This window comes from Bombina bombina, chromosome 5 (genome assembly GCF_027579735.1).
Source record: "Bombina bombina isolate aBomBom1 chromosome 5, aBomBom1.pri, whole genome shotgun sequence".
Lineage (NCBI taxonomy): Eukaryota > Metazoa > Chordata > Amphibia > Anura > Bombinatoridae > Bombina > Bombina bombina.
In genome coordinates this window covers 555,346,606-555,362,608 of record NC_069503.1, presented here as the reverse complement: position 1 = coordinate 555,362,608, position 16,003 = coordinate 555,346,606, and the positions used below count along the sequence as shown (strand labels likewise).

Below are 16,003 nucleotides of genomic sequence, written 5' to 3'. Positions count from 1 at the left end.
TTCTTCTCCATATTTATCTTCTAATTTAACCCCTTCACAAGTATTATCAGAAGTTAAAGGGACAGTCAAGTCCAAAAAAACCCACTAATGATTTAAATAGGGAATGTAATTTTAAACAACTTTCCAATTTACTTTTATCACCAATTTTGCTTTGCTCTCTTGGTATTCTTAGTTAAAAGCTAAACCTAGGAGGTTCATATGCTAATTTCTTAGACCTTGAAGACTGCCTCTAATCTGAATGCATTTTGAGGTCATGCACGTGAAGTTACCCTGGAGTGAGCACTGATTTGCTAAAATGCAAGTCTGTCAAAACAACAAACAAGGGGGCAGTTTGCTGAGGCTTATATATACACAAGGTATTCACAGAGGTAAAAAAAGTGTATTTCTATAACAGTGTTGGTTATGCAAAACTGGGGAATAAGTAATAAAGGGATTATATTTCTATTTAAACAATTCTGGTGTTGTCCCTTTAAGATGTAAATACTTTGATGCAATAATGTGATTTCAAGGCAGGGATGGGATGATGGTTAAAAGCCTACGTTGCAAGGCACACCCCCAGTCCGATCTTGCGTTCATCAAAAGGGGAAGGGCTGCAGATCATCTTATAAAGGTAGGACTTTCCATGCCGTCCTTTGATGTTAAAGCCCAGCTTTGTTAGGATGACATGGAATGTCCCAACGGTGTGAAGGTTAAAAGAATATAAGACAGAATACATAGCAGAACAGTGTTGGTGTAAAAAGTCCAGTAGTTAGTGAATATTTTTGTTGTTTGTCAAGGTCATTTAGCCTGTAACAGCTGAACACACGGGATGCAGGAGCCAGCATGGTCACTGCCCTCGACAACTTTGCTTTGCACAGTATTTGAGCACATATGCTAAACTTGCAAAGTTACTATAGATTTATAATGCATGGTAATTTATGTGTGATCTAATGCTTTGTGCTTTCTCCACAACACTTGACACAACAGTATTTTAGACTTTACAATTCAAACAATGTTACAGCCACGAGCTGTGTAAGTAAATTTAACTCATTTGCAAGAGTTACTTACACACAACTAAAGTCCTTACCAGGAACTGCAATACACTGTAGCTCCTAAGCAGATCAGAACATACATTATATTACAGCAATACAATGGACAACCATTGAGAGGGACATTCATGGTAGAATGTGTATAATACGGTCTCCATGAGTAGTAAGTGATGAATAAAGAGACATGGTCCATAAGTACACAATGAACCAATATCTGGTCTAGCATAAATCAAAGCTGAGGAAATCCTTAACCCTAGTGGCTTTACCATGGTATCAGATACTGACACAACACCAGAGGCCAACTAAAGACTTACACATCCATCTGTTAAATATACAGTATACACATTCCACCCTATACATTTTGATGTAGTTCTTAAGGTGAATTTTCCAATCTAAAATATTTAATCACTGTATGGATTGCCAAATTAAGTGATATGAATTGTTTCAGAACATACAACTTTCATTTAACAATTTGCTGAAATGACAAATCAAACTAAAGCCGATTATAATGGCTTTACAAATATTATAATGAAGCCCCCCCCAATAAATCATGAAACTATGTTGTGGACAATTGTTTTATTTTGGAAGCTGATACAAGTAACTTAGCAGGCAGACTTTTTTAAATTGCATTAAAAAAATGTGTGTGGGGGGGGAGAAGTACAGTATATTATAAACAAAAACTTAATAAATAGCATTACAATTCAGGTGACTCAGACTTGTAATTTGGATAAGTTTTCCATGATCATCACTCTTCGATTTCACCAGGTTGGCGAATGTCGTCTATCTTCAGAATCATTTTAACCACTTGTGTAGCCAAAGAAATCTGTTGCTTCTTGCCAATCAAGGTCTCTATAACATGTTGCTGCTTCATATCTATGGGGAAAATATAAACAGATTTAACAGAAACTCACATCAGAAAAGCTGTATTTATACTTGCTAAACTTAGTAAAGCAATAAAAAAAAAAAAACAAGTCAAAATTAAACTCATGAGATTTTAAAACCACTTTGCAATTTACTTCAATTAAAATGTACAGAGTCTTTATTTACACTGAGTTACCAGCTCCTACTGAGCATGTGCAAGAATTCAGACTATGCGTATATGCATTTATGATTGGCTGCAACATGAAACAGGAGTGGAAATAGACAACTGAAAATTGTCAGAAAAACAAAAAAAAAAAACAAAAAAAAAACAGACTACTAAATGAAAGCACAAATTAAGTTATTTTTGTAACGCATTTGTTTAATATGCAAATCTACTGTAGTTACTTCACTTACCATTTGTTCCCTTATTCAAGCAATCAATGCCAAGTGCTGAGTTGCCGTCTTTCACTTGCTTTGCTCTAACTTCAGCCATAGTTTGGATTGGATTCAAACCACTGTTCTCTGCAAGTGACATTGGAATAATTTCGAGGGCATCAGCAAAGGCTCTCATAGCATACTGCTCCAATGATGGGCACTGTAGAGAAGTGAAAATAGTTTACAAAATGAGAAGTCTGCTGTGATGCAAATATGATTTTAAGTACGGAGACTGACATTTTAATGCCAACTACATTAGTTTAACATCTTTGGTGAGAGAAAAACCCAGTGAATGACTGGCTTACTTTTTTACTGTATTAAAAAGGGGTTTCTTTACGTATTACAATAAAAGTGTTGACTGAATGTTAAAATTAAACTTTTATAGTTCAGATCATGCAATTTTAAAAAGAGACTTTTCAAGTCACTTCTGTTAAACATACTTCAATTCGTATTTATTTTTGTATAGCTAGGTAGGCCCAGAAGCAGAACGGTAATGCTGGGGGTTACAAACACACATGCATCTTATGTGTTCAGCTAGGTCCCAGCAATGCATTGCTGCTCTGGGGTTGATATGAAAACAGTGGTGCAATGATAAAATGCTCAGCCACAAATGATTTTCCGTTTGTATTTTTGAAGGCCATTTAATGTTCTGTTATAGCATTGCGATTGTGAACATAATGTCATTAACATAGCATTTTCCAAACTGGTAACTATTGACGAGACTTTAATGTGTGTGAGTAACCTTGGTTTGTTTAGTGATGCCACTCTCAACCTAACATTACAGTGAGTATGAAAAACTCACATGCAAGTTCTCAAACAGAAAAACAAAACAAAACAAAAAAAAAACAAGTTTCGTTCAAATCTGAAATGTGCCACACTGCAATTTAAATGTCCCTCAAATTCTTTTAACATAAAAGGAATAATTGATATGTCCTCTCTTGTGGCAGGAATAATTAAAGAGACAGTAAAGTAAAAATAAAAAAATGATTCAGATAACTAATGCAATTTTAAAAACTTTCTAGTGTACTTTTATTATCAAACTTGCCTTGTTCTCTTGGAATCATTTGTTGAAAAGCACATATACATACGCTTAACAGCAATGCTGTGGCTACACACATTTGTCTCTTATTGGCTCACCAGATGTATTCAGATACCTCCAAGCAGGGGGTTAATTAGGTAGCTTGTAGGTTTAATTTTAGCTTTAGTGTAGAGATCAGCCTCCTCCCTGACCCCCCTTAAACAGCTCTATTCCCTCCCCCACCTTAAAATTGTCACAAGTACTGGCAGAAAGTCTGCCAGTATTAGGATCCCCCCTAACACCTTCAAACACGCCCTCTAATCCTCCCCTCTCTACTTATTTGCCACTATCTTTAGTTACTGGCAGCTGCCTGCCAGTACCCAGTTTGTTAGAAAATGTTCAATTTTTTTTTGAAAATAAATGTCCCATTTTTTTCTGCAGTGTAGCTGCCCCCCCCTTCAATACCCCCCCCCTGGTCCCTTTCTGTTAATGGTCCCCCTCACTGCCCCTCCTTCCCCCTCAATGATGCAGTTTTTTTTCTATACCCTGTAGCGTGGCCAAGCGGTCCCACCCACTCCCGCCCTCCTCCAGTGATGGGCCGCCCACAAACCTCCCTCCTTACGCTCCTCCCACCCACCAACGATCGGCACCACCGATGTCAGATGCAGAGAGCCACACTTTGCAAAATCTATTTCTGCAGTGCCCCACTCGTGGGGCATGCAGATAGTGTGAGAAGCCCAGGACTGCAGCAACGTACAGGGTAGGGAGTGCTTTTGCTTCTTCTTCTGGTCCTTAAGGGCATAACTACCAGCGCCGTACAAGGTACGGCGCTGGTCATTAAGGGGATAAAATCCTTTTTGATCAGAGGTTTTAAAAAACAAACAGGAGCACAATTCCCAGATATATTTACCTGATCAGCAGCCAGGTTCACCGCCAATGCACAAGAGATTTCTGAAGCTCCACCACCATAAACAATACGATTATCTCGCACTAGGTTGCGAATGACACACAAAGCATCATGTAGGGAACGCTTTGCTTCTTCAATGATCTTTAAGACAAAAGTTTAAATCGTCAGCAAACCTATAGTGTTACAGGATTCAAAACTGATCACAAAACTACCAAAACATGTAATGCATAAAGATAAAAATTATGGAAACACAATGCTAGCCATTTAAGCTTGGGAGCAATTCCTAAAAAAATCTGCATTTCATTTAGGCTGAGAGGATTAATACTTGTGGGTTTTCAACACATACCATTTTGTTTCCTCCTCGGATAAAAATAGTTACAGCTCTTGAATTCTTGCACTGCTCAATAACAAGCATTTTATCCTTGGTTGTACCAAATGAAATTTCTTTGACAATACCAGCATAGCCAAGTTTCTCAGGTGTTAGCTCACAAAATCGTGGAACAATACGACCTCCTGTTGCAATAGCTATTAACTGGGGGAGAAGACAAGGGAGTAAGAAAATCACAAGTGGGTACAACCACATCACAGTGTTACAAATAAAATCAGAATGCAAATGGTTATAATGTTTTACCTCTATTTCAGGACCACCAACCCAACGAACTGCTGGTAGCTCATTTTGCAGTAATAAATGATTTGCTTCATCATCAAATCCCCACTGACATATAGCAAGATTTGCTCCAGTATCCTTTATCTGTAAATTAAGAAAACATGTTGCAAATATCATAAGATATGGTAAGCAAATTCAAAATAACAGGTTGAAGGCTTGAAAAAAATAAACTGTTCTAAAATGACATAATATCCGTTGGATAACAAGTCCATCAGGAGCAAATATTGCAGTTTTTACAGCAAATGAAGGCAATACACTTCACCATAAAGTCAGTGTTAAACTAAATGATCTTTTATTTAGTCAAAACAAACAAGCTGCTAGGTCTACTTAGCTGTTTTGAATTCTCAGAACTTGAAAGAAATATAACCAATAACAATCTTACCTGTTTTACCATTTCAAGAAACTTTTCCTTCTCATATTTTTGAAGTGATTTGTAGTCCTCTACAGATGTTACATCCAGCTTATGTTTTGTCTTGGGCTTTGGTGGTTCAAATGGGCAAGTTAGGATTGCTATTTTAGCATCTTTAACTTCCTAAAAAATATTAAGTTGTACAGATTAAAAAACAAATTATATACCCAACATCAGGGCCGCTACTAGAAATTTTGGGGCCCCTGACTTAACCATTGATCCCCCCCCCGACATGTGCAATTTTTGACCAAGTGACTAAAACGTATATGCACTTTAATTCTTAAGTGTATTTAAACTTGGAAATGTTGTAAAGGTAGTAACATACAAACACAGACACTCATACACTGAAACACTCACACATAAGGATTCACATATAGACACTCTAGCAGACACTCAAAGAAACACTCAGTCAAAAAACACCCAGACAGACACTCAGCACTTGTTTACATTAACCCGACAAGTAATGAGGTAAACTACAGTTTTGTTAAAAAAAAAAAAAAAAAAAAAAAAAAAAAAAAGGAGATTTAGAAAACAAAATATGGAGTTTAACTTCTGATTATCTTTTGGAAAGGAAGATGCCAACTAAATGATGACGACAACAGCATGCAGTGGCTGAAAGGAAGGGCCCTGAACTGCCTAAACAATTTAAAGGTTAAATGGTGGATTGGTGACTTCCGGAAAGGTCTCAGTCTCAAAGTATGTAGAAAGATGTGAATAATCAGTAAGGTCAAAATGTCCTAAAAAGGAACAGACAATGGACACATACACATAACACACACAAACTCAAACTTGCACATACACCCAAGGAAACACTGACAGAGACAGCTTTAGAAAACACACAAAGGCACACACACACACAAAAAACACAAAGACATCCACAGAGAGAGACAACCACATAAAACACAGAAAGACATACATACACACCCTCACTGAGACATTCACAGAAAACAGACATACATACACACACACACCCATCCACAGAAAATACACAAAGACAAACATACACGCACCCTCAGAGGCACCCATAGAAAAAGCTCAAAGACATGCACACACCCTCAGAGACCCACAGACAATGCACAAAGACATACACACCCACCCACAGAAAGGGGAAAAAAAAAAACAAACACACACACACACAGAGACACAAACCAAAGCACAAAGACAAACAGACACCCACAGGAGGAAACATTTATGCACCTTGCATCCCCAAAATCAACAGTGTGCGACATGCATGATAAAAAAAAAAGGAAATTTATGCTTACCTGATAAATTTATTTCTTTTACGATATGACGAGTCCACGGATTTCATCCTTACTTTTGGGATTACGCCTCCTGGTCAGCAGGAGGGGGCAAAGAGCACCACAGCAGAGCTGTATATATAGCTCCTCCCTTCCCTCCCACTCCAGTCATTCGACCGAAGTTAGGAAGAGAAAGGAAAAGCCAAAGGTGCAGAGGTGACTGAAGTTTAACAAAAAATAAATAAATACCTGTCTTAGAAATGACAGGGTGGGCTGTGGACTCATATCGTAAAATAAATAAATTTATCAGGTAAGCATAAATTTCCTTTTACAAGATATGACGAGTCCACGGATTTCATCCTTACTTATGGGATACAATACCAAAGCTATAGGACACGGATGAAAGGGAGGGACAAGACAGGAACCTAAACGGAAGGCACCACTGCTTGAAGAACCTTTCTCCCAAAAACAGCCTCTGACGAGGCAAAAGTATCAAATTTGTAAAAAATGTGGAGAAGACCAAGTTGCAGCCTTGCAAATCTGTTCAACAGAAGCATTTTTAAATGCCCATGAGGAAGCCACAGCCCTAGTAGAATGATCTGTAATTCTTTCAAGAGGCTGCTGTCCAGCAGTCTCATATGCAAAACGGATGATACTCTTCAGCTAAAAAGAAAAGAGGTAGCCGTAGCTTTCTGGCCCCTACGTTTTCCAGAAAAAACAACAACAACAAATAATTAAGATGATTGACAAAATTCTTTAGTCGCCTGCAAGTAAAACTTCAGGGCGCGGACCACGTCCAAGTTATGTAACAGAAGCTCCTTATTAGAAGGAGGATTAGGACACAAGGAAGGAACAATTTCCTGATTAATATTCTTATTATAAAACAACCTTAGGAAGGAAACCAAGTTTGGTACGTAACACCACCTTATCAGAATGGAAAATAAGATAAGGAGAATCACATTGTAAAGCAGAAAGCTCAGAAACTCTGAGCAGAAGAAATAGCAACAAAAAATAAAACCTTCCAAGATAACTTAATATCTATGGAATGCATGGGTTCAAACGGAACCCCTTGAAGAACTAAATTCAAACTCGAAGGCGGAGCAATTGGTCTAAACACAGGCTTGATTCTAGTCAGACAAAAAGATTGAACGTCTGGAACATCTGCCAGACGTTTGCGTAGCAAAATAGACAAAGAAGAAATCTGTCCCTTTAAGGAACTTGCTGACAACCCTTTCTCCAATCCTTCTTTGAGAAAAGATAAACCCTACTCCATGAGTAGACCTTGGATTTGCACCTTATGGTAAATCTTTAGGATAACAGGCTTACGTGCCTGAATCAAGGTATCAATGACCTAATCAGAGAACCCTCGCTTAGATAAAATCAAGTGTTCCATCATCCAAATCTAGTTTCTCTGCAGCTGACTGCTTGGAGATTGAAGGGTCCCTGAATGAGAAGGTCCTGCCTCAATGGAAGCTGCCACGGGGGCAGAGAGGACATGTCGACCAGATCGGCATACCAAGTCCTGTGAGGCCACGCAGGAGCGATGAGAATCACAGAAGCCCTCTCCTGTTTGATCCCAGCAATCACCCTAGGGAAGGAGAGCAAACGGTGGAAACACAAGCTAGGTTGAACGACCAAGGCACTGCCAAGGCATCAGTTCGGCCTGAGGATCCCTGGATCCGTATCCTGGGAGCTTGGAGTTCTGACGAGATGCCATAAGATCCAGCTCCGGTCTGCCCCATCTGAGAATCAGAGTGGCAAAGACCTCCGGATGGAATTCCCATTCCCCCGGATGAAACGTCTGTCTGCTCAAAAAATCCGCTTCCCAGTTGTCCACTCCTGGGATGTAGATTGCTGACAGATAATAGTGAGCCTCCGCCCACCGAATTATCTTGGATACTCCTTGTTCCTCCCTGATGATTGATGTAAGCCACAGTCGTGATGTTGTCTGACTGAAAACTGATTAATTTGGCCGAAGCCAACTGAGGCCAAGCCTGAAGCGCATTGAATATTGCTCTCAATTGCAGAATATTGATTGGAAGTAGAGACTCCAACCGAGTCCACACACCCTGAGCCTTCAGGGAATTCCAGACTGCACCCCAACCTAGTAGACTGGCGTCCGTTGTCACTATCACCCATGAGGGTCTGCGGAAGCACGTCCCTTGGGACAGATGATCCGGCGACAACCACCAAAGAGTCTCCTGTCTCCTGATCTGAGGAGACAAATTTGCATAATCTCTATTCCACTGCCTGAGCATGCTCAGTTGTAGCGGTCTGAGATGAAAACGAGCAAACGGAATGATGTCCATTGCCGCCACCATCAATCCAATTTACCTCCATGCACTGAGCCACTGACGGCCGAGGATTGGACTGAAGGGCTCAGCATGTATTCAGAATCTTTAACTTTCTGACTTCCGTCAAGAAAATCTTCATGGATATAGGATCTATTAGAGTTCTCAAGAAAGGAACCCTTGTCTGTGGAATTAGTGAACTCTTTTCAAGATTCACCTTCCACCCGTGAGTCCTCAGAAAGGACAGAACCATGTCTGTATGAGATTGTCAGTTAATAAGATGCCTGGATCAGAATATCGTCCAGATAAGGCGCCACTACAATGCCCCGCGGTCTGAGAACCGCCAGTAGAGACCCTAGAACCTTTGTGAAAATCCTGGGTGCTGTGGCCAACCCGAAGGGAAGAGCCACGAACTGAAAATGTTTGTCCAGGAAGGCAAACCTTAGGAACTGGTGATCTCTGTGGATAGGAATATGAAGATATGCATCCTTTAAGACCACGTTAGTCATATATTGACCCTCTTGGATCAATGGAAGAATTGTCCGAATAGTCTCCATCTATGAGAAACTTGTTTAGACTCTTGAGATCTAAAATGGGTCGGAACGGTCCCTCTTTTTTGGGAACCACGAAAAGATTTGAGTAAAACCCCTGCCCCTGTATTGGAATGGGACGAATTACTCCCATAGTGGAGAGGTCAAGAACGCCTCTTTTTATCTGATCTACAGACAATTGTGAAAGAAGAAACCTCCCCCTTGGGAGAGAATTTTTGAATTACAGTTGATACCCTTGGGACACGATCCTGAAGTCTCTTATCCAAGCCTGGACAAAGAGAAAATCTGCCCCCTACTAGATCCGGTCCCGGATCAGGGGCCGCCCCTTCATGCTTTTTTGGGAGCAGCAGTGGGCTTCTTGGGTTGTTTACCCTTGTTCCAAGCCAGGTTGGGTCTCCAGATTGACTTGGCTTGTGCAAAATTCCCTTCCTGTTTAACGGAAGAGGGGACTCCCTTGAAATTTCGAAAGGAACGAAAATTATTCCGTTTACCCCTTTGTTTAGCTGCTTTATCCTGAAGTAGGAGATGACCCTTACCTCACGTAATGTCAGAAATGATTTCTTTCAAATCAGGCCCGAATAGGGTCTTTTCCTTGAAAGGAATAGCCAAAAGCTTAGATTTAGAGGACACATCCGCAGACCAAGAGTTTAACCATAAAGCTCTACGCGCTAAAATGGCAAATCCTGCATTTTTTGCCGCCAGCTTGGCGATCTGAAAGGCGGCATCCATAATAAAAGAATTAGCCAGCTTAAGGGCCTTAAGTCTATCTAGTATTTCCTCTAAAAGGAGTCTGTCTTAAGAGAGTCTTCTAAGGCGTCAAACCAAAAAGCAGCCGCAGTTGTAACTGGTACAATACAAGCCGTCGGTTGTAACAGAAAACCCTGATGAATAAATAGCTTTTTAAGAAGACCCTCCAACTTTTTGATCTTTGAAAGCACAACTGTCCTCAATAGGAATAGTTGTACGCTTAGCCAGGGTAGATATAGCTCCCTCCACCTTAGGGACTGTTTGCCAAGAATCCCGAACAGTGTCAGCTATAGGATACATTTTCTTAAAATTAGGAGAAGGCGAGAACGGGATACCTGGTCTTTCCCATTCCCGCGTAATAATTTCCGAAATTCTCTTAGGAACCGGAAACACATCAGAATAAGAAGGAACCTCTAAGTATTTTGTCCATTTTACACAATTTCTCTGGTGGTACCACAATAGAGTCACAGTCATCCAGAGTCGCTAAAACCTCCCAAAGTAACAGGCGGTGTGCAAGCTTAAATCTGAAGGACATGGCGTCCGAGTCTGTCTGAGGTAACACACTCCCCGAGTTTGAAAGTTCCCCTCAGACAGAAGTTCCCTACCCCCCAAATCAGATCCCTGGGAGGGCACATCGGAGATAGCCATCAAAGCGTCAGAAGTCGCAGGAACCAAAGTGGTTTCTGTCCTGCTGCGTTTGCCCTGTAACACTGGCAACTTGGATAAAACTTCTGTAAGGGCGGATGACATAACTGCAGCCATATCCTGCAGTGTAAATGAAGTGGACGCGGCTGAGGAACACGGCGTCGCTTGGGTGGGCGTTAAAGGTTCTGGCGCTTGGGGAGAAAGTTGCGGCATACCCCGATTCTCATCAGTCTGAGAAGTATCCTTAGACATACTTGCATTAAAGAAAATTTGTTCTTTACATTGTAAAGCCCTTTCAGTACAGGGAGGGACAAAAAGTAATAGGGGGGTTCCACATTGGAATCTAAACACATAGAACAGGTACTTTCCTGAAGTTCAGCCATGTTAAACTAGCAATATTGGTTGTTTTTTACTTGATATAATTAACTTTGAAAGTCAAAGCTTATATGAAAATTTTTGAAATAAAACAAGCCTACTGTGTCTTTAAAAAAAAAAAAAAAACGCAATAATTTTTCTGCTTGCAACAATAATTATTTTTGCAACAATAGAGAGCACCATACAAGACTTAGCAAATATTGCTCCATTTGTCCAGTTCAGCTATGCATAAACTATACACACACACAATAGCAAGGACACTATAAAGGCAAGCTCCTCAATTGTCTTTATTACTTAAGATACCTTGTAAGTCAGTATCAATATGTTGTCTATTTATGAGAAGTGGTGCTAGCATTTGGTGCAAAACTTGTGTAAACAATTGGGATTAGGTTCCCTAGAGAGAAATGCTCGTATAGCACTCTTTGTCCAGACTGATTGTAAGGCAAGGTAAATTTGTTAAACTATAGCTTTTATTAAACTTTTTAAAAAAGATGGGTCAACACAAACATTTAAAATCACTCTCTTATATAGCTGAGATGAATAAACAGATCTATTAATTATTGATCTGGCCTTTATAGCATAAACTTATCAGTTCTCACTGGTTTATATCCACCAGTTTGGATTGTATGGGGTGGTGAATAACAGGTGGATTGTGCATGTAAATGGTATTTCTCTACAGTAGTTTGATAAATTTGACAGATTGTCAAATTGTGCAATTGGAATAGAGATAAATTAATTATGAGTAGTTAGCTCCCATTTAAAGGGAAATTTTATAAATTCACTAATGAGAAGTGAGAGTGATCTTCTGACTATATCAATTGTACTAAATGATATACTATAGTTTGACTTGGTTTTTAAACTGTGACTGATATAAATTGAATACCACAGTATTGCTTCAGTTATCTTTCCATCTATGCCACATATAAATAAGTTGCCTGGCTAAGTGCTTGTATAGTAATATATAGTATATGCCTGAATAGGCTGCTTATTACTGTAAAATGGCACTTGTTATAGGTCATCAATATGGTTGTGCCAGTGCAGGTGTTTTTTTTACAGTTTATGCTTACATATCAGTGTAATTACACTTGTTCTGAGCATTTAGATGGATATACTAGAAATATGTACAATGTACAATATATATTATTCATTGTGTTACAATTTAGTAACATATGCTCAGAGTTTAATAAAATTGCAGTTTTGCTTTCACTTCTAAGTATAAATACATTGTATATCATGCATGTATTGCTCTGAATATAACAGTAATGTAAGTATTATACCATCACTTTGCGTATCTTAATGTTTATTTTTTGGTGTGTAACAGTAATGTAAGTATTATACCATCACTTTTGGTATAAATACTTTATCTTAATGTTTGTTTTTTAGTGTATGGTATATGCTTTAAAAGACTATTACTTTTGATTTGGATGGCACTTATTTTGAGCAATCTCTCTTTTGTGCTTGACATATAGTATTCATATCAGTGTTAATATAATGTGCACTTTATTCTTGCATTAACGTTGCCATCATCAAACTCTTTCCCTTATTATATATTGTGTGAATGTCAGCTGATAATAAATGCTTCATCCAGGTAGCACTTGTTACCGTCGTAAAAATATTTCAGTTGTGTGAATTTGCACGCTATGTTTCCCAATACACAGGGAATGTACTTGTTAACTATGAGTACTTTTGCCGCAAATAAAAACTTGTTAAGTATGATTCAAACAATTGTTAAGTCCTGGGATGTAACAGGTGACCAATATTCCGTTATATCTGGTGGAATACAAAAAGATGATCGCATTAAGTTACCGGAACTGATCATACAAAGTGACGTTTTTAAATGCTATGCTTCAAGCCACTTTTTAGTAAATATTACATACAGTGAGTTTCTAGTGAATTTAATCACTGCTGAAGCTTATGTACACTGTTGCGGTCACTATAAAGTGTGCAAACGTATATAGGTTTTTGAATGCTAGTTGTGTGTTTAAAATCTTTGTGGAGAGCTTTACAAGCAGCCGGTCTCTAAAGAATTTGATTGCTGCTAGAGTGTACATACACCATTGTATAGCATTTGCTTGCGTATTAATCTTTCACCCTGTATCACTTAGTCTGTTTACATTCATACATTACTTTATGTTTTCATGCACACTGTTTAAGATTTACTGCTGTGCCACTGCAAATAAGTTATTAAGTTGAATTATACTTAAAAGGGACAGTCTAGTCAAAATTAAACTTTCATGATTCAGATAGGGCATGCAATTTTAAACAACTTTCCAATTTACTTCTATTATCAAATTTGCTCTATTCTTTAGATATCCTTTGTTGAAGAAATAGCAATGCACATGTGTGAGCCAATCACACAAGGCCTCTAGGTGCAGCAACCAATCAGCAGCTACTGAGCATATCTAGATATGCTTTTCAGAAAGTGATATCAAGATAATGAAGCAAATTAGATAATAGAAGTAAATTAGAATGTTGTTTAAAATTACATGCTCTTTCTAAATCACGAAAGAAAAAAATTGGCTTTCATGTCCCTTTAAGTTTTTATTTGCTGCAAAAGTACTCAGTTAACAAGTACATACCCTGTATAGTGGGAAACATAGCGCGCACATTCACACAACAGAAATATTTTTACAATGACGGTAACAAGTGCTACCTGGATGTAGCATTTACTATCAGCTGACACAATATATAAGGGAAAGAGTTTGATGATGGTAACGTTAATGCAAGAATAAAGTGCACATTATATTAACACCGATATGGATACTATGTCAAGCAAAAAAGAGAGATTGCTCAAAATAAGTGTCATCCAAATCAAAAGTAATAACAGCCTTTTAAAGCATATACCATACACTAAAAAACATTGATACGTTAAGTATTTACACCAAAAGTGATGGTATAATACTTACATCACTGTTATATTAAGAGCAATACATGCATGATATACAATGTATTTTTACTTAGAAGTGAAAGCAAAACAACTGCAATTTTATTAAACTCTGTGCATTCATTGTGTTACAATTTAGTAACATATGATCAGAGTACATTGTATTACTAGTATATCCATCTAAATGCTCAGAACAAGTGTAATTACACTGATATGTCATCATAAACTGTAAAAAACGCCTGCACTGGCACAACCATATTGATGACCTATAACAAGTGCCATTTTACAGTAATAAGCAGCCTATTCAGGCATATACTATATATTACTATACAAGCACTTAGCCAGGCAACTTATTTATATGTGGCATAGATGGAAAGATAACTGAAGCAATACTGTGGTATTCAATTTATATCAGTCACAGTTTAAAAACCAACAGTCAAACTATAGTATATCATTTAGTACAATTGATATAGTCAGAAGATCACTCTCACTTCACATTAGTGAATTTATTAAATTTCCCTTTAAATGGGAGATAACTACTCAGAATTAATTTATCTTTACTCAAATTGCACAACTTACAGTTTATTCATCTCAGCTATATATGATAGAGTGATTTAAAATGTTTGTGTTGACCAATCTTTTAAAAAGTTTAATAAAAGCTATATTTTAACAAAATTTACCTTGCCTCTACAATCAGTCTGGGCAAAGAGTGCTATACAAGCATTTCTCTCAAGGGAACCTAATCCCAATTGTTCCCACAGCTATGCATAAAGTTTAACAAAACTCTTGACACTTGCACCTCGCCACAGTTCTGCTGCGGCGCCTACCTGCCCCCAGAAAAACACTGAATCTTCTGTGAGCGGCGCTCCCAAGTCTATTTGTGAACTTGTATACACAAACTGACTTAAGCCACACCGGAGCCCAGAGACCTGCTGGCGATCGAGGCTCCAGATGACTACTGCGCGGCTGAGCGCGCGAAACCAGGCCCCGTCCATCGTGAGCGTAACTCAAGTCTAACAGAGACACCGCATGGGAAGAAAAAAACAAAATTTATGCTTACCTGATAAATTCCTTTCTCCTGTAGTGTGGTCAGTCCACGGGTCATCATTACTTCTGGGATATTAACTCCTCCCCAACAGGAAGTGCAAGAGGATCACCCAGCAGAGCTGCTATATAGCTCCTCCCCTCTACGTCACACCCAGTCATTCGACCGAGAACCAACGAGAAAGGAGAAGCCAAAGGGTGCAGTGGTGACTGGAGTATAATTTACAAATTTAGACCTGCCATAAAAACAGGGCGGGCCGTGGACTGACCACACTACAGGAGAAAGGAATTTATCAGGTAAGCATAAATTTTGTTTTCTCCTGTTAAGTGTGGTCAGTCCACAGGTCATCATTACTTCTGGGATACCAATACCAAAGCTAAAGTACACGGATGACGGGAGGGACAGGCAGGCTCTTTATACAGAAGGAACCACTGCCTGAAGAACCTTTCTCCCAAAAACAGCCTCCGAAGAAGCAAAAAAGTGTCAAATTTGTAAAATTTGGAAAAAGTATGAAGAGAAGACCAAGTTGCAGCCTTGCAAATCTGTTCAACAGAGGCCTCGTTCTTAAAGGCCCAAGTGGAAGCCACAGCTCTAGTAGAATGAGCTGTAATCCTTTCAGGAGGTTGCTGTCCAGCAGTCTCATAGGCTAAATGTATTATGCTACGAAGCCAAAAAGAGAGAGAGGTAGCCGAAGCTTTTTGACCTCTCCTCTGACCAGAATAAACGACAAACAGGGAAGACGTTTGTCGAAAATCCTTAGTTGCCTGTAGATAAAATTTCAGGGCACGGACTACATCTAGATTTTGTAGAAGACGTTCCTTCTTCGAAGAAGGATTAGGACACAAAGATGGAACAACAATCTCTTGATTGATATTCCTGTTAGTGACCACCTTAGGTAAGAA

At 38.9% G+C, this 16,003-nt stretch overlaps 1 protein-coding gene across 1 annotated transcript in view; it reads right to left on the bottom strand.

The window, feature by feature from the left end:
- Positions 1-1,589: 1,589 nt before the first annotated feature.
- Positions 1,590-16,003, bottom strand: part of CCT5 (chaperonin containing TCP1 subunit 5) — a 34,796-nt gene continuing 20,382 nt past the window's right edge. The window contains exons 6-11 of the mRNA XM_053714507.1: positions 5,299-5,448; positions 4,881-5,000; positions 4,596-4,781; positions 4,253-4,390; positions 2,304-2,484; positions 1,590-1,901 (exon numbers count right to left, since the gene is read on the bottom strand). Coding sequence (XP_053570482.1) covers positions 1,774-1,901; positions 2,304-2,484; positions 4,253-4,390; positions 4,596-4,781; positions 4,881-5,000; positions 5,299-5,448 — 903 coding nt within the window. The 3' untranslated portion in view covers positions 1,590-1,773. The remainder of the gene's footprint in view (positions 1,902-2,303; positions 2,485-4,252; positions 4,391-4,595; positions 4,782-4,880; positions 5,001-5,298; positions 5,449-16,003) is intronic.